Source organism: Dipodomys spectabilis, unplaced genomic scaffold (genome assembly GCF_019054845.1).
Source record: "Dipodomys spectabilis isolate Male_0828 unplaced genomic scaffold, ASM1905484v1 ptg000094l, whole genome shotgun sequence".
NCBI classification, from domain to species: Eukaryota; Metazoa; Chordata; class Mammalia; order Rodentia; family Heteromyidae; genus Dipodomys; species Dipodomys spectabilis.
Window position 1 is genome coordinate 4,528,013 of NW_024870771.1, and position 23,393 is coordinate 4,551,405.

Genomic DNA, 23,393 nt, shown 5'->3' on the forward strand with positions numbered 1-23,393 from the left:
AAAATGTTACTAATTTTTTTCTGTGAAGGCTATCATTATTTAATTTTCCTAAAATATCAGTATATAGGATGAAAATCATTCCAATGAAAGGAAACATATTAAAAAAAAAAACACTTACTTCTTAAGGTGCATAACCACAGTAGGCAATAAAGTTAGTTTCTTCAGTGCTGGTTTTTTTTGATTATTTAACTGTCTGTCTTCCTAATCACAAAAAAGATTTAAAACATAAAACAGTTATTAACTATGAATTGTAGCTACAATAATTCAGAACTTTTAAAATAAAGCAGTAGCTTCTCAAAGAAATTATCATTTTTCTTACAAGGAAGGAATTTAGTATAACACAACACCTATCTCTGCATTGTCTGTTAGTTAAACCCATTAGAAGTTACTTTTAACAATGTCAAGTTGAGAGGCACAATTTTAATCTAAAATATTGGCATAACTAAAGTTTTCAAAAGTTCACTCAAAGGAAAAATTATAGCTCGGAAATTTTTGTTTATTCTCAGAGTAATCTTCCAGGCTTAAAAGTTGTGTTATATATTACCAAAGAAGAGTTTCAATTTTACTTAGCTAATAGAAATTATTTTTTTATTGGGAAAAAAATTATAAAGTTCTTCAAATATAGAATATACCTGTTACTGTGCCCAGGTCACAAGCTTAAGCCCCATGACTGACATCCCCTCCCCCCCAAAAGAGAATATACTTGTCATGTACATTTTAATAATCGAACATACAGGGCCACTTTTATTTTAGCTAGATCTTTCAACCTTTAAGTTGTCTGGAAATAAGTCTCAGACAGATTACAAGTCCATTAATATGTCAGCAAATGTTTGAAAGATCAAGAACCTGATTTGTCGACTTATAATTTTACCAATTTTTATAATTTGTCAGTTTTTTTTTGTCAGTTGTGGGGCTTGAACTCAGGACCGGGGTGCTGTCACTGAGCTCTTTCTCTCAAGGCTAGCACTCTACTACTTTGAGCCACAATGCTACTTTGTTTTCTGGTGGTTAATTTAAGATAAGAGTCTCACGTACTTTCTTGCCCTGGCTGGTATAGAATCATGATTCTCTGATCTCAGCCTCTGGAGTAGATAGGATTATAGGCATGAGCAAGCAGTGCCTGGCTAAGATTTTTTTTTAATGCAATGAGTCAGCTGTAGTCTCTTGGTCAGGATAAGAGAATGACACACAATTCTACAACCCTTTTTATATAGGAACAAGCATAGAATTAGCAAAGCTAATAAAAAAATAAAAATGTTTATTTTAGCCCAGTATGGTGGTACATGCCTTCAATACTGGCTACATCAAAAGTTCAAGTCCTACACAAAAGTAGGAGAACAAAAACAAAACTAAAAGCAAAAGGACTAAGAGAGCCCTTATTTAGCAAGCAGAAGAACCTGAATTCAAATCCCAGCACCACCAAAAAAGATCATTTTACTTACTAGTCTTTTCACTTTTTCCCTAAACCTATGATTAAACTTTTAAGACATTAAATTAATTTCATGCTGGGGCTGGGAAGGTGGCTCATTGGTAGAGCGCTTGCCTTGCATGCATGAGGCCCTGGGTTCGATTCCTCAACACCACATAAGTAAAAAGAAAAAAGCCGGAAGTGGCTCTGTGGCTCAAGTGGTAGAGCGCTAGCCTTGAGCTAAAGAGCTGAGGGACAGTGCCCAGGCCCAGAGTTCAGGCACCACGACCGGACACACGCCCCCCCCCCAAAAAAAATTATTTCATGCTTAAAATATGGAGCAGTAAATACTTTATTAAAAAAAGAAAATATCGGGCTGGGAAGGTAGCTCAGTGGTAGAGTGCATGCCTTGCAAGCATGAGGCCCTGGGTTCTATTCCTCAGCACCACATGAACAGAAAAAGCTGGAAGTGGCGCTGTGGCTCCAGTGGTAGAGCACTAGCCTTGAGCTGAAGAGCTGAGGGACAGCGTCCAGACCCAGAATTCAGGCCCCATGACCGGCAAAAAAGAAAAAAAGAAAAAAAAATAAAAAAAGAAAGTATCTTCAAGGTAGTTTACAGTTTTGTTTTTTTTTAAGCCACGTAATCAATTTGGTGAGGAAAAGAAGAAGGAGCCTAAAAGTAACCACCTCACCTCAGCGGCTTCATTCATCTTGACAATCATGGCACTCACAACATCATCTGCATCACTAATAAAGGTGCCACCGTCACGATTACGTCTGCGCTTGCCACTCATACTTTTTTTCCGCTGCAGCATCATCTCAAAATCTGACAGAAAGTCCATGCTAACCAGGAACAAAAGCATCAAATGAAAACAAGTGCTTTTCATTATTTACTTTTATTACAATTAACATCAACTTGCTAAATTCTAACTCAACGAAGTGGTACTTTTTTTAAAGTACAAATGCTTTGACTCTACTATGAAACAAACAGCGGTTCCTATTCCAACTCCTATTCTAAGTCAAATATTCATCATTAAAGGCTCTAAAATTTCATGTGCTACATTGTTACCTGCACTATCAGCTTCAGAAGAAGCACGTGGAGGTTCTCACTTAAGGCCTCACTCAGTTTTAGTTGTACTGCCTTTTGGGGACTAGGAGAGTATTATTTGAATGTTTTTGTCGTATATTATATGAAGATATAACCTGTTTTTAATAATAGGAAGCATAACTTAAATCAGTTTGACTGAGCTCAAGACAGAAACATACTGGTTTCCTAATAGCCTCAGACCTTTACAGCTTTCATCAGAATGACCATACTTTAAAAAGCTAGGGACATGCCCTCAGCAAGCATGAGTTCAAAGCTCAGTTTGCAAAAAATAAGAGTTGTAATAAACATGCCATCTGCAATCCCAGCACCAGAGACTAAGGCAGGAAGGTCATGAGTTCTAGGCCAACATGGGCTACAAAGAGGCCATGTCTAAGAAAAAGAATTGACTCACTTCCTACTACTATTCATATCAATTCAAAATTCAAATTTCCAAAAGTACCGCCTAACTCATTTAGCATTCATCTGAATTCTTGTATATCACTAGGAATTAAGGCATTATCAATACAACTGTAACTAGTAACTAATCATTCTATACTTGTATGGTCCTTCTTAAGGCATTAAGACTTTTCTGGACACAGTTCTCAACTATCTTAACAAAAATGAGTGAAATACAATTACACAGTACATCACTGGTAAACCTTTAGAATCATTATCTTCCATCTCCCAATGTAAGCTTTCGATTCAAACAAAAATTAGGTTATTTTCACAAGTTTAGATGGTGCCATAACTTAAAAGTCTGTTATTATATAGACATATTACCACAAATTAAGACAACCTAAGCACAAGTAACAGGAAAATGACAGCAAATAATTCACTGACAGTGATGCATACAGAGAAGGTGAAAGCAAAAATACAGGAACAGGCTTCTTTCTAAACTTAGGAGCCAAAATGAAAAGCAAGTCTCTGCCTTCACTTTTTAGTTCCCTTTAAAATTCCTTGAAAGGAGAGAAGGAAAGAAGGAAAGAAGATAGGAGGGGGAGAGGGAGAGAAGACCACTTACTGTTTTCCTCTTTTTATGTTATCATCAGAATCAGAGTCTTCTTCTTTTACCTGTGTTTCACCTTTTTCTTCTTCTAAATCTTCTTGGTTAAAACCCTAAAGGCACAGTGAATTATTCAAAGTTATCACAATCTCCTTACAGATTTACTTCTGTATAATTCCCTTTTGGTATTTTTTAAGAAATATAGCCACAAAAACTACACATTTCTTCCAGAAATAGTCTACATTAGTATGAGCACCTTTACATATACAAAAGATTATAATATTTTTCCATACAAAATATCTATCGAACACTATCCAAATGGCAGCAGTGGATAGAAGACATTGGTCTGCACTTTCCAAGTTTCATTAACTCTAATCTCTATTAACATAGTTATTTTTCAAGGCTTCACCTTCATACAGCTATAAACAACTACATATAGCTATAGCTGTAATTTGTTTACACATTTGCCTACTGATACTGTTAGGTGTATTTAAATTTTTGAGACTGGCCGAATTTTCTTCTATAGATTATCCCAATTGTTTTTTGTGTCATATCTGGGTGCAAGGGCATGAACCTATCATCCCAGGCGATATGAAATAGCAGGTGGAAGACAGGCTCAAGTGGTAGAGTACCAGCCTAGCAAGTATGAGGCCTGCTTCAAACCCTACTCTTGCCAAGAAAAAACAAAACATACACCTGGCAAACAAACATCAGCATAAAAAAACTCAAACAGCGTACAATTACAGCTTTGTAAAGCTTCTGTAACAGAGGGCTAATTTTCTGAATTTTTAATTTCTTTTTTTGTGTCTGTTCCAGTCCTGGAGCTTTAACTCAGGAACTAGAAACTACCCACTTTTTGCTTAAGGCTACCACTGTACCATTTGAGCCACAGCTCTACTTCTGGCTTTTTTGGTAGTTAATCAGTGATAAGTTTCACTGACTTTTCCTATCCAGGCTAGTTTCAAAATGCAACCCTCAGATCTCAGTCTCTTGAGTAGTTAGGGTTACAGGCATGACCCATCAGTGTCCAGCTAAGCTTATTAATATATATATGTATTTTTTGGTTCGGTCATGAGGCCTGAACTCTGGGCCTGGGCGCTATCCCTCAGCTCTTCAGCTCAAGGCTAGTGCTCTACCACTTGAGCCACAGCGCCACTTCTGGCTTTTTCTGTTTATGTAGTGCTGAGGAATCGGAACACAGGGCCTCATGCATGCTAGGCAAGCGCTCTACCGATGAGCCACCTTTCCAACTCTTGAGCTACTTTTCACTGCATATTAAAAAACTAATGAACTAAAATGTCTTTATTATGCCACACTGAAATGTCTTTATTTTTTGCCAGTCCTGGGGCTTGAACTCAGGGCTTGGGCACTGTCCCTGAGCTTTTTTTGGCTTAAGAATAGCAGTCTACCACTTGAGCCACAGCACCTCTTCCAGCTTTTTTTATGTGGTACTGAGGAATCGAACTCAGGGCTTCATGCATGCTAGGCAAGTACTTTACCACTAAGCCACATTCCCAACCCTGAGATGTCTTTTGTTTTTTGGTCACACAGAGGCCTTCTGAACAATTTACCATTTTCCCTTGAACTAACATTAAAACAAGTTTATGTTTGCTCTCCAAGATAAGATAATTTTATACTATAGTGCTTACTTGTGTATGACCTTTTTGACACTGTCCAAAGCCTCTGGCACATGTTTGCAGGTGTGTGTGTGTGTGTGTGTGGGGGGGTGATGTACACACATCAGTACTGAAGCTTGAACTCTGGCTTTGTGCTGGTTCAGGACCTTGTACTCTGGCTCTACTTTTCCAATCACAGCTAACACTCTACCACTTGAGCCTAATCTCCTAATATCTAGTTCCTTCAATGAATTCCTTTTTTTCCTTTCATTTATATTGAACTCTAAAATCATCTACTCTATTTTCTTTAACTTATTGCATTTTACTAATCTACTTAAGTATAGATTTCTATTAATCCTCGCAATTTGTGTAATGCATAGCTTTCATGAATCATTTCTGCCTATATTGCCTCTGCTTTATTTGTATTTTTCACCTTTCTCTGGTACATCAGTGTTCATGTTAACCTTTCTCATGTACAATCATCTATTTTTTATTTCATTTTCTATAAGGATTTCTTCCTAGCTTGTCGCTGGTGGCTCATGCCTGTAATCCTAGCTACTCAGGAGGCTGAGATTTGAGGATCAAGGTTCAAAGCCAGCCCGGGCAGGAAAGTCCGTGAGAGTCTTATCTCCAATAAAAACTACTACTAGGAAGTGGCGCTGTGGCTCAAGCAGTAGAGCGCTCGCCGTGAGCTGAAGAACACATAAATAAAGAATATCTTCCTGCTTCAATTTCCTTATCTTCCAGTTTACCAATTTTCTTTACAAAAAAGGTTTCTTCAGTATCCCTTTTGTGGTAATGAGAATTGAATCCCAGGACATCAAGAGCTTTACCACTTGAGCCATTCCCCTAAGCCCTCCCTAACTTTTCCCAAGCTCATCTCAAATAATATCCTGTCTCTGCCTTCCAAGAAGTTAGAAGACCAGTGTACTGTATTAGTAAAGTTATACAGTTCTGAAATATCTACTTGGTACTTTGCCAAGTCTGTCTTGTCCCTTAAAACATTTTTGGCTCTGATGAATTCTTTTCATCTATTTGAATACACATCTTAAAGGCATTGTTTAGAGCTCCCTAGTCTGTTTTTATTGTCCTTTGTTACTATCGCTCCCTTATATACTGAACATATTAAAAACAAACCATATCCAGATTTGAGTGTAAGGTTGTATAGTCTGAAACATAATTTAAAAGTGACCTAAAATCTAAACAAAAATATTTTATTTTTCTGTCAGTCCTGGAGCTTGAACTCAGGGCCTAGGCACTGTTCCTGAGCTCTTTTGCTCAAGGCTAACACTCTACCACTTGTGCCACAGCACTACTTCTGCCTTTTTCTGTTGATATGGTACTGAGGAATAGAACCCAGGGCTTCATGCATGCTAGGCAAGCACTCTACCACTAAGCCACATTCCCAGCCCAGCATAAATACTTTATTTCCAAAGTCATCTTAATTCTATGGTGCTACTTTTTGGAGTGCTAATCCAAGGTATAGAGTTTTCAGGGTCTCCTAACTTCAGCAGACCTTAAACTTCAAATTTTATCTCCAAGCAAGCTTTGAGGCTATAAAAAATATAAGCAGCCTCTTGGCCTGATAAACAAAGTCTCACACAAAAAAAAAAGCAGATCTAAATGCTGGGTTACCACATTAGATTTGTTTTCTGGCTTAGTTACTTTTTTCTTTTCCTTTTTTTCTTTTTTTATCTTGAGGCTTCAACTCTGGGCCTGAGCACTGTCCTTGAGATCTTCAGTTCAAGGCTAGCACTCTACCACTTGAGCCACAGTGCCACTTCCAGTTTTCTGGTGGTTAACTGGAAATAAGAGACTCATGGACTTTCTTGCCACAGATCTCAGCCTCTTGAGTAGCTAGGATTACAGGCGTGAGCCACTGGTGCCTAGCCTGGCTTAGTTATTTCTTGCTACCTTGTTCCTTAGATGATAGGCATGTTTCCAAATGCATTATTTTTTTCTTTGAGTTTGAACTCAGGGCCTTGTGCTAGCTTGGCTGGTTTGCCCAGCTAGCCTTCTACCACTGGAACTATGCTTCCAACTCTCCTTTTTGCTGATTCCTTTGGAGATGAAATCTTATGGACTTGTCTGCCTGGGTTGGCCTCAAACCCAATCTTTCAGATCTAGGCCTCCTGAATATCTACAATTAAGCCACTAACCACTGGGCTTACAAATGCTTTTTAGCTGTCCACAGCAGAAGGGTCAGTCGTGGTTAACTAGACATCCATTTCTAATGTTGGAAATTCCACAATTACTGCATGTCTCTACTTTAGTATAGAACCTTTTGTTGTCTCTTAATATGTTCCTTCATCTCATCAATTCATTTCTTCCTGTTACTTTCATTTTATGCCTTTGTATGCCCTTTTATTTTCGAAATTTTTAGTATAGATTTTGCTCCAAAATACATTATAATTATTTATTCCTCCTTTTTGGTATCACTAATCAGAGAACTGAAGCCATAAAAACAAAATAAAATATTCTCATTTCCATTATACTTACTGTAAATTCTTCTTCTTCTTCATCACCAGACTCTCCAAATATGTCTGCAATAAGATTTCTAGAAAAACATACACATGTGCACACATTTATTTGCTTTCTTCCCATATGCGTATCTTTTTTAAAAAGGACATAATTTATGCTTGGTAAAATGTGCAGCTCTGAAGTGTCCGGTTCAATGCATGTTCATGTAACTAGCACCATAATTAAGATGTAGAACAATCCCACCCTCTTAGAAAGTTTCTTTATTGCTCTAATCAGTCCTCCAACATCAGCATCCTAGAAGCAACTGTTACTGACTCCCAGAACTAGAAGTTAACTATAAGTTAACTGCGTAGAAATGGAATAATATAGCATGCCTTATTTGCTTCCTTCTCAAAATATTATTTTTAAGATCTATCCATGTTTGTACAGTCTGTAGCAGTTCAAATTAAAATTCTAAATGCCCCAAATCATATAAATAGGCAGGTAAAGTGTTATATATGCCTCACCAAGAAAACCTAAAACAAGTTTAAAAAAATCTAAAAGCCTCTCCACTATCTAGTAGGAACCTTGGAAAAGTCACATTATACTATTACTATTACTTACTCTTCTTCATTGCCAGACTCACTATCACTCCCAAATAGATCCTTTTCTTCATTTTTCTTATCAGATAATTCTTTCCCTACTTCCTCTTCACTGTCAGATGCTACAGTCTTCTCTCTTTTGCTTGACTTGTCTGACATAACATCGCTGTCAGAGTCATCAGCATCAGAGACAACACGACTCTTCTTTGCTGATGCTGTAAAAGAAAATCATCTTCTTACTTCATCATAGCTATATGATAAAGCTCAACAGGTGTTTTAAAATGCCACTAACTGGAATAAAAGAAACCAAAGAACCACCCCTAACATATAATTCAGAATTAAAGGAACAATTTTTAAAAACTAGCTCAGTGGTAGACTGGGACTTGCCTAACATGCATGATGCCCTAGGTTCCATTTTCAGCACTAGAAACAAACAATCTAAAAGGCTGAGACATCCTTCACATTATCTTATTTTGCTTAGGAAAAAGTGACCTAAAGACAAAAGAAATCATCAATATAAAGTGGACACCAAAAGCCACCCTTCCTTCAGGGGATGGAGAAAAGTAGCTTAGCCTAATGGGCAGGCTTGTCATCCTTCCCATGCTGCTCAGTACCAAAACTAAACAGGACTGGATACTTCTTTTGTCAGTCATGGGGCTTGAACTCTGAGTCTGGGCGCTGTCCCTCAGCTCTTCAGCTCAAGGCAAGCACTCTACCACTTGAGCCACAGCGCCACTTCCAGTTTTCTGGTGGTTAATTAGAGTTAAGAGTCTCACATACTTTTCTGCCCTTGCTGGCTTTGAACTGTGATCCTCAGATCTCAGTCTACTGTGTAGCTAGGATTACAGGCATGAACCACAGGTTCACTGGCTGGATGCTCCTTTTAAGGAATAGTCTCCATGTTATTTGTTGTTGCTAGACAGTTAAAAAATTTCTTATCTTCTTGACAAAATGGCAATACAAGCAGGACTCCTTTTCTGTTCTATTATATTGAACAGCTTATAAGGAATATGTCTTTTGCACAATAGGTAAGTTTAATAAAAGTCATTTGATAAATATTACTACCTGTAAAAATGGAGTACAAGGTAGTAAAGACTTGTATCATTTGCAGAGCCATGGAGTATGTCGACAGAACCTCCCCAAACCTGCCTGTATGTGGGTATATGACAATATTTGACATATGAAGAAAAGTAACTGGGGAATTTCAGTTTCTGCTTGGATGGGATCTAGTGAAACAGCCATCTCAGAGAACCTTACTAACTCTGGAATCAGTCAAGGGTTTTGAGGTTGAAACATTACCCTTCCCCCAAAAAGAGAATCTTTTATACCTCTATTGATTTCTAGTCTAACCTACTCAAGCAAGATAGCTGGAAATCAGTATGTGCTGCTAGAACAAGTCAAAGAAAATGTAATTAAAGCTCAGCTAATGATAACCAGAGAAAAAGAATGTCTCTATTTTAGGATATCCATTGAATAACAAGGACCGATCAAACAGAAAAGGACACACTGTTCCAGTCATAACAATAAGGAAGGCTTCAGGCCAAAATAATTCCTTACACGCTTTCTCTTCATCCTCACTATCAGAAAGTACAGCAGCTTTTCGTTTTGCTACTTTCTCCTCTTCTCCCTCTTTTTCTTCATCATCACTGTTTTGCTTCTTGGGTTCTTCTTCCTCACTGTCGGAGCTATGAAATCTTTTTCTGTCTGTATGGCTATCTGAATGAAAGGAATTGTTCTGCATTTCGGTTCCCTCTTCCTTATTCTCCCCTTCACTGTCATCATCAGATCCTGGCTTCTGCTGGTGTTTTGAGGCATCCTCAGCTTCTGAGTCACTAGCAGGACCTTTCTGAGGCTCCTCACTCTCGGAGTCACTGACTCGGGGTTTGGGGAGCTCCTCATTCTCAGAGTCACTGGCTTGATGCCTTGGAGGGCCCTCACTTTCCGAGTCACTAATTCGGGGTTTGGGGAGCTCTTCATTCTCTGAATCACTGGCCTGTTGCCTTGGGGGGTCCTCACTTTCCGAGTCACTAATTCGGGGTTTTGGAAGCTCTTCATTCTCCGAGTCACTGGCCTGATGCCTTGGGGGGTCCTCATTTTCTGAGTCACTGATGCGGGGCTTGGGGAGCTCCTCATTTTCGGAGTCACTGGCCTGATGCTTTGGGGGATCTTCACTTTCTGAGTCACTGATCCGAGGTTTCGGAAGCTCCTCACTTTCTGAATCACTTGTCTGAGGTTTGGGGGGCTCCTCATTTTCTGAATCACTGGCTTGGGGTTTGAGGGGTTCTTCACTCTCAGAGTCACTGACTTGAGGTTTTAGAGCATCCTCGGTTTCAGAGTCACTGGCAGGACTCTTCTGGAGTTCTTCTATCTCAGAATCGCTGGCAACATGCTTTTGAACATCTTCGTTTTCAGAGTCACTTGCATGCCCATTTAGAAGCTCATTTTCAGAATCACTCCCAGGTAACTTCTGGGGCTCCTCACTCTCAGAGTCACTCCCATGCTGATGGACATCCTCGTTTTCAGAGTCACTTGCAGGAGGCTCTGCTCGCTCCTCAGATTCGGAGTCACTGTCTTTGGGCCTGTGTAGCCCCTCACTCTCAGAATCACTAGCATTAAGATTTGAAGTCTCATCATTCTCAGAGTCTGTCACGTGGTGTCTTTTCATCAGGCCATCTTCTCCATCACTAGGCTCATTCTGAAAGAATAAGGAAATTAGTAACATACAAAAACTTCGGTAATGTACTTTAAAATTTTTTCAACAATTCTTTTTTTTTTTGGCCAGCCATGGGTCTTGAACTCTGGGCCTGGGCATTGTCCCTCAGCATTTTAGCTCAAGGCTAGCGCTCTACCACTTGAGCCATAGCACCACTTCTGGTTTTCTGGCAGTTTATTGGAGATAAAAGTCTCACAGACTTTCCTGCCCGGGCTTGCTTTGAACCGTGAGCCTCAAATCTCAGCGTCCTGAGTAGCTAGGAGTACAGGCATGAAGTCACCAGCACCCAGCTCAACAATTCTTTAAATGGATAAATGTGTGCACTTAAATGTAGAATTCTTACTCTCCTGAAGGAGAAAGACAACAAAAAAAATAAAATAATAAAATAAAATAGAAAAGCATACACCTAAGGCCAGATTTTAAAGAAATGCCTTACTTCCTTTATATAATTCTAGTTCTCCAAAACCTATATTCCAAAGAAAAACAAGCAAGTATGTAATCAAGTTCCTTTACAAATGTCTATTCTTGGGTTTTATAAAGTTGAAATCAAAAGAAAAAATTATAAAACTTAGTTTTAAATAACATACAGCATCCCAGCAAAATCTAAACAAAGAAGAGAATTTAGACAACCATCTCCTAAGTATTAACTTTCCTAAGTCCCTCAGTACCACACTTGGCTCTCTCTTGTTGGATCATTCCTTCGCAACAGTACTTCTCATGGTAAAAAAAGAGAGAGAGAGAGAGAGAGAGAGATTTTAACCAGATGTGCTGGCAAACACTTGTAATCCCAGAAGAGGCAGGAAGAAGATCAAAAGTTTGAGGCCAGACTGAGCTACATAGTAAGATCCTGTTGCAGAAAAAGAGGGAGAAAGGGAAGGGGAGAGGGAGAGAGAAGGGAAGAGGAGTTAGTTTGAAGTAGTCATAGTCAAGCATCAAATAATTCTAAAAGAGAAGGGAGAACAGACTAATCTAATTAAACTGATATATAATGTAACTTAAAATAACTACCTTAAAAACATGCTCAAAGATACAAACTCGATATACACATATAAAAATGCTGAGAAATATTACAAAATGAAACAAATCAAAATATCCCAAGTATTTTAGCATTAAGAACACTACAATCTCAGCTTTCAATAATATTCTGATTTGAAAAGTGAAAGTAAGGCTGCATGCCAGTGGCTCAAACATGTAATCCTAGTTACTAAGGAGGCTGAGATCTGAAGATCAAAGTTCAAAGCCAACCTAGGCAGGAAAGTCCATATGACTCTCATCTCCATTAATCACCATAAAGTCAGAAGTGGAGTTATGGCTCAAATGGCAGAGTACTAGCCTTAAGGGGGGGTGGGGAGGACAGCCCAGGGACAGCATCCAGGTCCTGAGCTTCAGTCCCAAGACTGGTAACAAAAAAAGTAAAAGTAAGCAGGGCATGGTAGGTATCATGGTGCTGCAATCCCAGAGCACTAGAGACTGAAGCAAGACTGCAAGAGAGAGGCCAATCCAGGCAAGAGTTAACAAGACCCCATCTTAATCAACAAGACAAGTGCGGTGGTACAGCTATACAGGACAGGTAGACAGATGGAAAGTCTTGAAGCTAGCCCAATACTACAAGACCTTACTGAAAAATTACTAATGCAAACTTAGCAGTACTGCTAAATAAACATTTCTGAGTGTTCCATCTTCCAAGTCTACTGGGCTATATCATATAGTTATGTTAGAATATGACAATAACTACAGGATCTTGCCACAGATCTATTTTCTTTTTTTTATGTCAGTTGTGGGCCTGAATCTGGGCCTGGGTGCTGTCCCTGAGCTCTTCAGCTCAAGGCTAGCACTCTACCACTTGAGCCACAGTGCCACTTCCTGCTTCTACTTATGTGGTGCTGAGGAATTGAACCCAGGGCCTCATGCACACAAGGCAAGCACTCTACCACTGAGCCACCTTCCCAGCCTTACAGATCTATTTTCAAGGAGCAAAGACTCTAATGATAAATAGCAGGAAGTTGTTTTCAGAAAACTGACATTCAACTTACCCTAGGCTCATTTAAAGAAGGCTAACTAAGTACACAGCATTTACTCAATTATAAAATAAGCAAGCCTAGAAAGCTAGTCTTAAATGTCCATATTGTATTACCACCACAACAGCACATCATTGACAAGAAACTCCAATTCCTAAATATAAAAATAAAATAAAACATGTTCAGGAAATTTTCAAAGAGGATAATCTTTTCCAAATTCCCAAAGGCATTTTCCTCACTGGGCACTCCGCATCAATAACTTTTTGTGGCGTATCAGTGTAAATGGCACTATAGGGAGAGCACAGAATTTTTTTTTTTTTTTTTTTTTTTGGGGGGGGGGGGGGGGGGTCCAGTCGTGGGGCCTGAACACTGGGCCTGGGCGCTGTCCCTCAGCTCTTCAGCTCAAGGCTAGTGCTCTACCACTTGAGCCACAGCACTACTTCCAGCTTTTTTCTTTTTGCTTATGTGGTGCTGAGGAATTGAACCTAGGGCCTCATGCATGCAAGGCAAGCGCTCTACCACTGAGCCACCTTCCCAGCCCATGAGCATAGAATCTTGTAATTATTATATAGTACTCCAAACACTGTTTCAAATTAATTTCAGTCACCATTCCCAATTTAAAAGAATTTTGGATGAAAATTTTTATTTAGAACTTCGCTCTACAAAGGCAAGCATTTTTGTTTTCATCACTAAAATATTTCTAGAGCTCAGAATAGTCAGCAGAACATACTATTCACATCATTTTTTGAATAAATAATCAAAGAGTTAAGTGGGGATAACATAAAGCAGATAATAAATTATGCAACAAGTATTTATTTAGTGTCTGCAATTTACAAGGTACTAGCAATCAATGGCCAGATTGTTTCAGTGGCTGGCCCTTGGAAGCCAAGGTTTAATGAGCCTCCCAAACATACCACTAACTACACATTAGTATGATATGCACTAGTGTATTTTAAAAACCTTTCACAGGAAATTGACCTATGTGAAACTGAGCTGCAAAGATGTATAGACAACAAGTATTTGTTCATTTAAGTGTGTGATGACCGAATAAAGAAGTTAACTAGGGGGCTGGGAAGGTGGCTCAGTGGTAGAGGGCTTGCCTTGCATGCATGAGGCCCTGGGTTCGATTCCTCAGCACCACATAAGCAAAAAGAAAAAAGCTGGAAGTGGCGCTGTGGCTCAAGTGGTAGAGCACTAGCCTTGAGCTGAAGAACTGAGGGACAGTGCCCAGGCCCAGAGTTCAGACCCCACGACCGGACCCCCCCCAAAAAAAAAAGTTAACTAGAATGGGGGACAGTAGGCTACAGGAACCAAGAGGCAAAGGAGAATATGAAAGTGCTTTTGAAATGCTTTCCATGACATACTCATCATATAACTTTTTATTATTTTTAAGCAATTGTACAGAGATTATAATCCCATAAGTCACATAACTCTTATAATCATATTCATGTTTGACTAAGTTTATTTTAGCTGAAAATAGGAATTATTTCTGCCTACATCCAGAAGAAAGAACCATGTTCTCAAAATCCAAATACTATGAATGACAGAAAAAGTAAAAACCAAGGCAGCTCAGAGAGCTAAGTCTGTCAGAAATATGACTTTAACTGTGCTTAAATTTCAGTGTCAAGAACCTCAACTTTAGGGCTGGGAAAGTGGCTCAGTGGTAGAGTGCTTGCCTTGCACGCATGATGTCCTGGGTTTGATTCCTCAGCACCACATAAGCAGAAAAAGCCCAAAGTGGGGCTGTGGCTCAAGTGCTAGAGCATAGCCTTGAGCTGAAGAGCTGAGGGACAGTGCCACCCAGGCCCAGAGTTCAGGCCCCATGACTGGCAAAAAAAAGAACCTCAACTTTAAATTCCTGAAAGAAATTATTTGATCTATTTGTTACAGGCAGAGCATAGTCAACAGGGAACCATTCCCAAAAGAGGAATGCTACAAACTGTCAGTCATCCCCAAACACCTCTTCTATCTTCTACCCCTGGATCTCAGGACACATGCAAAACAAGCAACTTTATGAGGGAATTACATATGATAATGATTGTTTAATGAATTTCCATCAATATTAAGGAGCTTCTGAAAAACCTGTATATTCTTTTATTATGTGTAGCATGTTGAGGAATGGAAATAAAAAGTAACAAAGTCATACTCAAGCCAGGTGAGAGGAAGAGATGAGATGAGGCTTGTGGTTTGTAAACAGCCTAGACAAAGGAATTTCATGAGACTCCATCCTAACCAATGACTATGTACAGAGGTGTGAGTCTATCCCCAGCAATCCCCACAATCTTAACTGCCAAGAGAAAAAAGTGAGACTCTACACTTTGATAATGAAGGCAAAAAAGGTGGGAGGTGTGGCTTAAGTGGAAGAATACCTTGTCTAGCAAGCTCAAGACCCTGAGTTCAAGTCCTAGAATCACAAAAAAGAAAAAAAAAAGTGTTAGTCAATAGAATAAAAAATTTAGATGTAACACCACAGAATTTAGATCTATTAGAATTTAGATCTATTAGTGACTACTAATGGCTCACACTGGCATTCTAGCTACTCAGGAGGCTGAAATATGAGGACTGCAGTTCAAAGCCAGCAAGAAAGTTTATAAGACTCTTATCTCCAACTAAGCACTACCAGCACCCCCAAAATAAGCCAGGTGTAGAGCTGTGGCTCAAGTGGCAGAATGCTAACTTTGAGCAAAAAAGCTCAACAGAGCCCAGGTCCTGCATTCAAGCCACAGGAAGAGCACCAAACAAGGGAATGGGAGGGGATTTTAAAACTCTTTTGCAGGGCTGGGAAGGTGGCTCAGTGGTAGAGTGCTTGCCTTGCATGCATGAAGCCCTGTGTTAGATTCCTCAGCACCATATAAGCAAAAAGAAAAAAGTTGGAAGTGGCGCTGTGGCTCAAGTGGTAGAGCAATGGTCTTGAGCTGAAGAGCTGAGGGACAGCACTCAGGCCCAGAGTTCAGGCCCCACGACCGGACCCCCTTCCCCCCCAAAAAACTCTTGGCCAGTTATGGAGCTTGAACTCAGGGCCTGGGCACTGTCCCTGAGCCTTTTTGTGCTCAAGGCTAGTGCTCTACCACTTGAGCCACAGCACCACTTCCAGTTTTCTGGGTGTTAACTGGATATAAGAGTCTCATGAACTTTCCTGCCTGGGCTGGCTTTGAACCAAGATCCTCAGATCTCAACCTCCTGGGTAGTTAGGATTATAGGCATGAGCCACCACACCAGGCTAAAACTTTATTCTTTACTACAGCATGCACATAAAAAAATGAAACTACATACTATAGTGTCCCTTGTGTCAGAAGCTGGTTTGATCTTAGGAAGTCAAAAACAAGAAGAAAAAAGCTTTTAGACAAAGCTTAAGTTTGGATAATGACAAAGGCAAATGACACATTTCTGCCCTTTCAATAAGATCAACCCTATGAGTCTTACCACCAGTCCCCACCCAAACTTCAGTGTACATAAGACTCACTTGGGGAGCTTTGGTAAAAACCATATACACTTTTGTGCTGATTATCTGCAGGTATTAACTAGGTAGGTCCAGGGAAAGGTGCCTCTATTGCATTGCTAAGCATGAGGCCAGTGCTGCCAAAGTGTTCACCCAACTTAATGTCGCTATACTCTGAAGATCAGAGACTATTTTAAAAACATATATTTTACCAGAGGCATTGAAAAAAGATAAATTCAAAGAAATAAAAAAGAAACCCATAAGCAATGCTTAACAGAAAATGACAGCACAAGGAACATGCAGATGGAATCAAGCACTAGTAACAAACAGAGTGAACAAGCACAGCTACGGCAAAGAAAGTCTACTGTTTTGATGTGTTCACTGCAATAATGTGTTCCTTATACTAACATGAACTCTTGGTGGAAAGACTGAAACAAAAGCAGACCTTCATCCTTACTGAACTCAAAGTTGATGATGAGCTAAAGGGGTTCGGGGCTGGTGCCAACTTCAACAGCAGATGTATAACTGGGCCCGCTGCATCTGGCCTATAGTCAGAAAATGAAAAGGCTAGGTTCTATTTCAAACCACTTTCTGAACAGTGTTAGGTTCTATCTGCCTGTGGAACCTGCAGAACACTCTACTTTTCTTAGTAGGTGAAATCTATAGATTTTTTAAATTTAAAAACATTCCTTTTAGGGCTGGGAAGGTGGCTCAGTGGTAGAGCGCTTGCCTTGCATGCCTGAGGTCCTGGGTTCGATTCCTCAGCACCACATAAGCAAAAAGAAAAATAGCCGGAAGTGGCGCTGTGGCTCAGGTAGTAGAGCGCTAGCCTTGAGCTGAAGAGCTGAGGGACAGTGCCCAGGCCCAGAGTTCAGGCCCCCCAACCGGACCCCCAAAAAAAAAAATTCCTTTTAATAATATTTTCCACAAAGGAGAAACCAGCTGACTTAAAACCACAGTTAATTTTATGCTAAAAAAATATTACAGTAAGCTGGGAGCTGATGGCTCACACCTGTAATCCTAGCTACTCAGGAGGCTGAGATCTGAGGATGGCAGTTCAAAGCCAGCCCAGGCAGAAAAGTCCATGAGACTCATCTCCAATTAACCACCAGAAAATCAGAAGTGGCGCTATGGCTCAAGTGGTAGAGCACTAGCCTTGAACTGAAGAGCTGAGGGACAGCGCCCAAGGCCAGAGTTTAAGCCCCATGACCAACCAAAAAATAAAAAAATAACAAAAACAAAATAAATAAAAACAAAAAATAAAAACAAAAAAAACAAAAATAAAAAAAGTAAAATAACAAAAATTAGAACTGGCAACTAGTTAAAATTGCCACATTCAAGGGCCACCCATTCCAAGAGGTACTCAAATGGCTCTACTCCAGCAGAGTGAGTTCTCAAAGTGCTCTACAGTAGATAAACACTCTTGGAAAACCCACAATTGAGCAAAACAGATGTGACATTAAAAATTAAGCACTAGGGCTGGAGGCATAGCACTGGCCCAGCAGGCACAAGGATCTCACCTGAGTTCAAATCCAATATTGCATCCCTTTCTCCCCCACCCCCGCCCCCACAATCACTTAAATATATAATCAAGTCTAATACCAGCAATATGTCTGACAAAGGCCTAATATCCAGGATACAAAGAACTCAAGAAATTAACCTCTTCCAAAGATAATAAACCAATCTCTAAATGGACAAATGAGCTAAGGAGAGACTTCTCAGAAGAAGAGGTGATAATGGCAAAGAAACACATGAGGAAATGCTCATCATCCCTGGCCATAAAGGAAATGAAAATCAAAACAACTTGGAGATTCCATCTCACCTTATTGAGACTGGCCAACATTGTAAATTTGAGCAACAATATATGTTGGTGGGAATGTAGGGGAAAAGGATTCCTACTGCACTGTTGGTGGGAATGTAAACTAGTACAACCTCTCTAGACAACAGTCTGGAGGTTTTTTCAAAAAACTAAACCTAGATATCCCCTACCACCCAGCCATATCACTCCTGTATAGCTACCCAGAACATCATAAGCCAGGACACCATAAAGACCCTTGCACATCCATGTTCACTGCTGCACTACTCAAAACAGCCAAGCTATGAAAACAGCCCAGATGCCCTACAATAGATTAATGGATCAAAAAAAAAAAAGTGGTAGCCATACACAATGGAATTTTTTTTGGTGGGGGGGAGGGAGGCGGTCGTGGGGCCTGAACTCTGGGCCTGGGGACTGTCCCTCAGCTCTTCAGCTCAAGGCTAATGCTCTACCACTTGAGCCATAGCGCCACTTCCGGCTTTTTTCTTTTTGCTTATGTGGTGCTGAGGAATCGAACCCAGGGCCTCATGCATGCAAGGCAAGCGCTCTACCGCTGAGCCACCTTCCCCAGTCCCTACACAATGGAATTTTAAACAGCCATTAGATTATTATGTCATTTGCAGGGAAATGAATAGACCTAAAACAAATCATGGCAAGGGAAGTAAGCTAAGCTCAGAAAGACAAAGGGTGCATGTTTTCTCTCATCTGCAGTACCTAGATCTAAAATACACTAGGACATGATTAATTAAATTATACAGGACTCTAGACATTCACACACAGGGAGGCCAAAAGAGAATACTTTTAGGAGAGGAACCGAAAGGCACAATGCCTATGTGCATCTCATCATATAAAATAATATTTATTGAAATATTTAATGAACTCCAGGAAATGAAAACAAGTTTTTTCTTCGTTGCTGTTTTTGCTTTCTTCTCTTTTTGTCTTGTTTGTTTATCTGTCTTTGGGAGGGTAAGGAGGGCAGAGAAATGAAAGGACAAAGGGTGAACAAATACAGCATTGGTACTCAGTAGACACTATGTTGAAAAAGAATTATACAACTTGTGTGTGGGGATGGGAGGGAAAAACTGGGAGAGAGTAAGGGGAGGGAGACAGTGTTCAACAAGATTGTACTCATTACCTCATTTATGTATCTGTAACCCTTCTGCTGGGCACTGTCCCTCAGCTCTTCAGCTCAAGGCCAGCGATCTACCACTTGAGCCACAGCACCACTTCCAGCTTTTTCTGCTTACGTGATGCTGAGGAATCGAACCCAGGGCCTCATGCATGCAAGGCCAGCACTCTACCACTGAGCCACCTTCCCAGCCCCCTGAGCAAACCTTTATAAACAATTTTAAAAAAAGAAAAAGAAAACCAAGGTAAAGATAATGCTCAAAGACTTTTTTTTCTTTTGGTGCCAGTAGTAGGGCTTGAACTCAAGAGTGTGGGCACTGTCCCTGAGCTTTTTTGTTCAAGGTTAGTGCTCTAGCACTTGAGCCATAGGTCCACTTCTGAATTTTTGGTGGTTAATTGGAAATAAAGAGTCTCACAGACTTTCATACCTGGGTTGGCTTCATACCATGATCCTCAGATCTCAGCCTCCTGAGTAGCTAGGATTATAGGCATGAGCCACCAGTACCCAACTAGGACATTACTTGTAATTTTCATTTCAGAACTGGCAGAAGGGCTTAAGTGGCAGAGCATCAAACCCCAGTAACTCAATAAATAAACAAATAAATTTTATATGGCAAGTATTTTTTTAAATAACTATAACTATTTTTTGTAACTATCTGTGACTTAGCTTCCTTAAAGTAGTATCTGCCCTAGTACACTACAGAAAAAAAGATAAATGTCATATCACCCAAAGATCATCATCATGTACATTTTGTTACAAGGAATATCCTTTCTGTCTCTTTATGTAAAATTATTTTTAATAATTAAATTAAAATCTAGAGTTGCAATTTTTTTTAATGGTGAGGACTAAACCTAGGGCCGTAAGTATACCAAACACATTAAGCAAGCACTTTTCAACTAAACATCACCCATGATCCCTGAAGTTATACTTTAATAACTTATATTTGTCAAGTAACACAATGTGTTATCACTAAATATTTCAAAACTACACTGTCATTATTTTTATTATTATTATTTTTTTTTTTTTGTCGGTCATGGGGCTTGAACTCTGGACCTGGGCGCTGTCCCTGCACCCTTCAACTCAAGGCGAGTAATCTAACACTTGAGCCACAGCACCACTTCCAGTTTTCTAGAGGTTACTGGAGATAAGAGCCTCACGGGGGGGGGGGGGGGGGGGGGGGGGGGGGGGGGGGGGCGGCGCTGGGAAGGTAGCTCAGTGGTAGAGCGCTTGCCTTGCATGCCTGAGGCCCTGGGTTCGAGTCCTCAGCACCACATAAGCAAAAAGAAAAAAGCTGGAAGTGGCGCTGTGGCTCAAGTGGTAGAGCGCTAGCCTTGAGCTGAAGAGCTGAGGGACAGTGCCCAGGCCCAGAGTTCAGGCCCCACGACTGGACACACACACAAAAAAAAGAGTCTCATAGACTTTCCTGCCCAGGCTGGCTTTGAACCATGATCCTCAGATCTCAGTCTCCTGAGTAGCTAGGATTACAGGCATGAGCCACTGGCACCTGGCTTTACACTGTTATTCTTATGTTTATGTTTTAGCCACTCATCTTCTGTATTGCTTAATGTTTACTATTTCTTTGTTTCCCACAACTCATTTGTCTTTTTCAGGTTTCTGAATCCAAGGTTTGATCTAGCTCTTCACTTAAGGGGAAATTCACAAAGATAAGGGACCATATGTGGTTGTCAGTGATGGAGGAGGATGGGGTATAGGCATTTATTTTATTGAATGTATGGGGAGCCAAAATGTCAAATATCCTATTATGTACAGGCAGGCATGTACCCAAGTGCCCACAGCTGGCCTGGCAAGATCTCTTGATCAATAGGAAAGCAATAGAAGACTACTTACTCTATGTGCAGGGTGGCCCATGGACAGGACTTGGAGACCTAATTCATCCACACACAGAAAAAGAGTCAAGGAAAAGAACCTAAAGGACCCAATGGACATCATGGTAAAACATACCGAGTCCCTCTGGTTTTAAATGGAGGAATATGGAAAGGCTTAGTCAACTAGAAAAGATAAAAATTAAGCCCAATTGGGGCTTGTGAAACTATGACATCAGAAGTTCTGTTGACCTGCTCCCCTCTGAAACCAATGAGAAATTATTTAAAAACCAATCATTTAAGACCTCCTGGAAATGAGCCCAAGTGTAAAGAGCAAATGGAACATCTGTGAAAATTCAGTAAGTAGCTAATCTCTGGTATCTGAACCAACATCACCCTCTCCTTCAAACCTCACTGTATTACAACAACCAAAACCTCTTCCCCTTCTCCCAGTGAGAAGGCTTTCTTCCCAAGGAGAGGAGGACATCCTGGCTCAGATGCCAGTTAGAAAAACAATGGTCCATGGTGAGCACACTTCAGAGACAGGACTCTCCATCATCTTCCTAGAAGGTTTTGAACATGAAAGGTGGCTCTACCTTAAGTGCAGCCCACTGACAAAACTAGAATTCTCATCACATACACCCCATCTTTTAAGAACCTGCCAGGAGAGTGGCTGCTGCCTTTTTCCTGCCTCCCACTGAGAACTCCACTTCTACAGTTGGGGTACCATTCAGGGAGATACTTGCCATTATTCTACCAGCAACTCCAAAGCCCTGGGGAAAATGAAGGCTATAAACCAAATAGCTCCAAATCTCTTCCCAAAGAAACTGGCTTCATTTGCAACCAGATTTGGAGAAACTGTAGTAGAAGGTACTTTGGAAGAGAATCAAGACACAATCTAAACTATAGGCCAGCTAGTATGCAGGACCAAATGAGGGACTAAAACAGTTAAGAGAAATCTGAGGTTAGAATGTTATCAGAGGAGCCAGAATTTGGTGGGATTAGATTGCAGAGCAATTCTTGCCCAAGCACAGTGTTGAAAACAAAATCACAATCAAAGCTGGGCTCCGGTGGCTCACGCCTGCAATCCTAGCTACTCAGGAGGCTGAGATCTGAGGATCGTGATTCAAAGCCAGCCCGAGCAGGAAAGTTTGTGAGACTCTCTCCAATAAACCGCTAGAAAACCGGAAGTGGTGCTGTTGGCTCAAGCGGTAGAGCACTTGCCTTGAGCTGAAGAGCACAAGGACAGCACCCAAGCCCAGAGTTCAAGCCCCATGACAAAAAAAAAAAATTATTAACAAAACCACAATCAAGGGGCCACAAGAATTTACTAGCCAGGTATGGCCAGAAAGGGGGAAAAATAGTGACCTGCTATCTAAATATCAACAATTAGGGAGTCTGTGAACAACACTCAACCAACCACATACTGCAGATCAAAAATTATTTGAAAAAAATCAATGTGACATGTTGCTGGTATATACTATAAAGTTAGTTATCTATCCTTATGCAACTATTTACAAAGCGTTCTCATTGTATTAGCTACTATTAAGAATCTAGAGAGATCGAAGTATACAGGTTGAAGGAAGATTATATCCAAACACTATGACATTTTAGGGGGGAAAGGAGGGACAGGGGTAAGGACCTAACCTAAGACTCCGAGTATGCTAAATTCACACCCTATCCCACTGACCTGTACCTACACATCCCTATGTCACTTAACGTAAGGATTTCCAGAAAGACTGACTTGTTTTTCTGAATATGTATTTTCAGTTTAAAACTGTCCAATATTTGAAATTCAATCCAGTAAAACTTACTTCTTTGATTTCATCAGTAACCAGAACAACCCTGTTTATGTTTTTAAAAAAAGTTTTGTACTAATTTATATTCATTTACTCCGAGGAATAAAAGCCTAAACCCTATGTGGCAGGGTGTCTACCACTCCTAAATAAAAGGCTTCCCAGAAATACAAAGTAAAAGCATCCCCAAAGAAGTTGTTTAGCTGATACCTCTGAATGCCGCTCTACACTTCCAGTGTCTGATCCGGAGGGCTGCTCATTTACATCGTCCTCACCATCTGATCCTGAATCTCGCTCATCCTGTACTGGAGTAGCACCACCATCATCTGCTTAAAAAGAAAGCACAAAGCCACTTATGCTGTAGGATGACATCTACAGCTAACCTGGACATAGTATATCAAGGAATTTAAGAGTTGAAGTTACTACCATCAAAGAAGCAAAATCCAACAGTCATTAACATGTAATGTGACAGATGTAGCAGCA

At 40.3% G+C, this 23,393-nt stretch overlaps 1 protein-coding gene across 2 annotated transcripts in view; it reads right to left on the minus strand.

Annotated features, from left to right (window-relative positions):
- The window catches only part of Iws1 (interacts with SUPT6H, CTD assembly factor 1), a 44,888-nt gene that overhangs the window by 19,150 nt on the left and 2,345 nt on the right, over positions 1-23,393 (minus strand). For both annotated transcript variants that reach the window (XM_042685178.1, XM_042685179.1), the window contains exons 2-8: positions 23,121-23,236; positions 9,734-10,871; positions 8,199-8,391; positions 7,614-7,671; positions 3,517-3,611; positions 2,101-2,251; positions 119-201 (exon numbers count right to left, since the gene is read on the minus strand). In XM_042685178.1, coding sequence (XP_042541112.1) covers positions 119-201; positions 2,101-2,251; positions 3,517-3,611; positions 7,614-7,671; positions 8,199-8,391; positions 9,734-10,871; positions 23,121-23,236 — 1,834 coding nt within the window. The remainder of the gene's footprint in view (positions 1-118; positions 202-2,100; positions 2,252-3,516; positions 3,612-7,613; positions 7,672-8,198; positions 8,392-9,733; positions 10,872-23,120; positions 23,237-23,393) is intronic.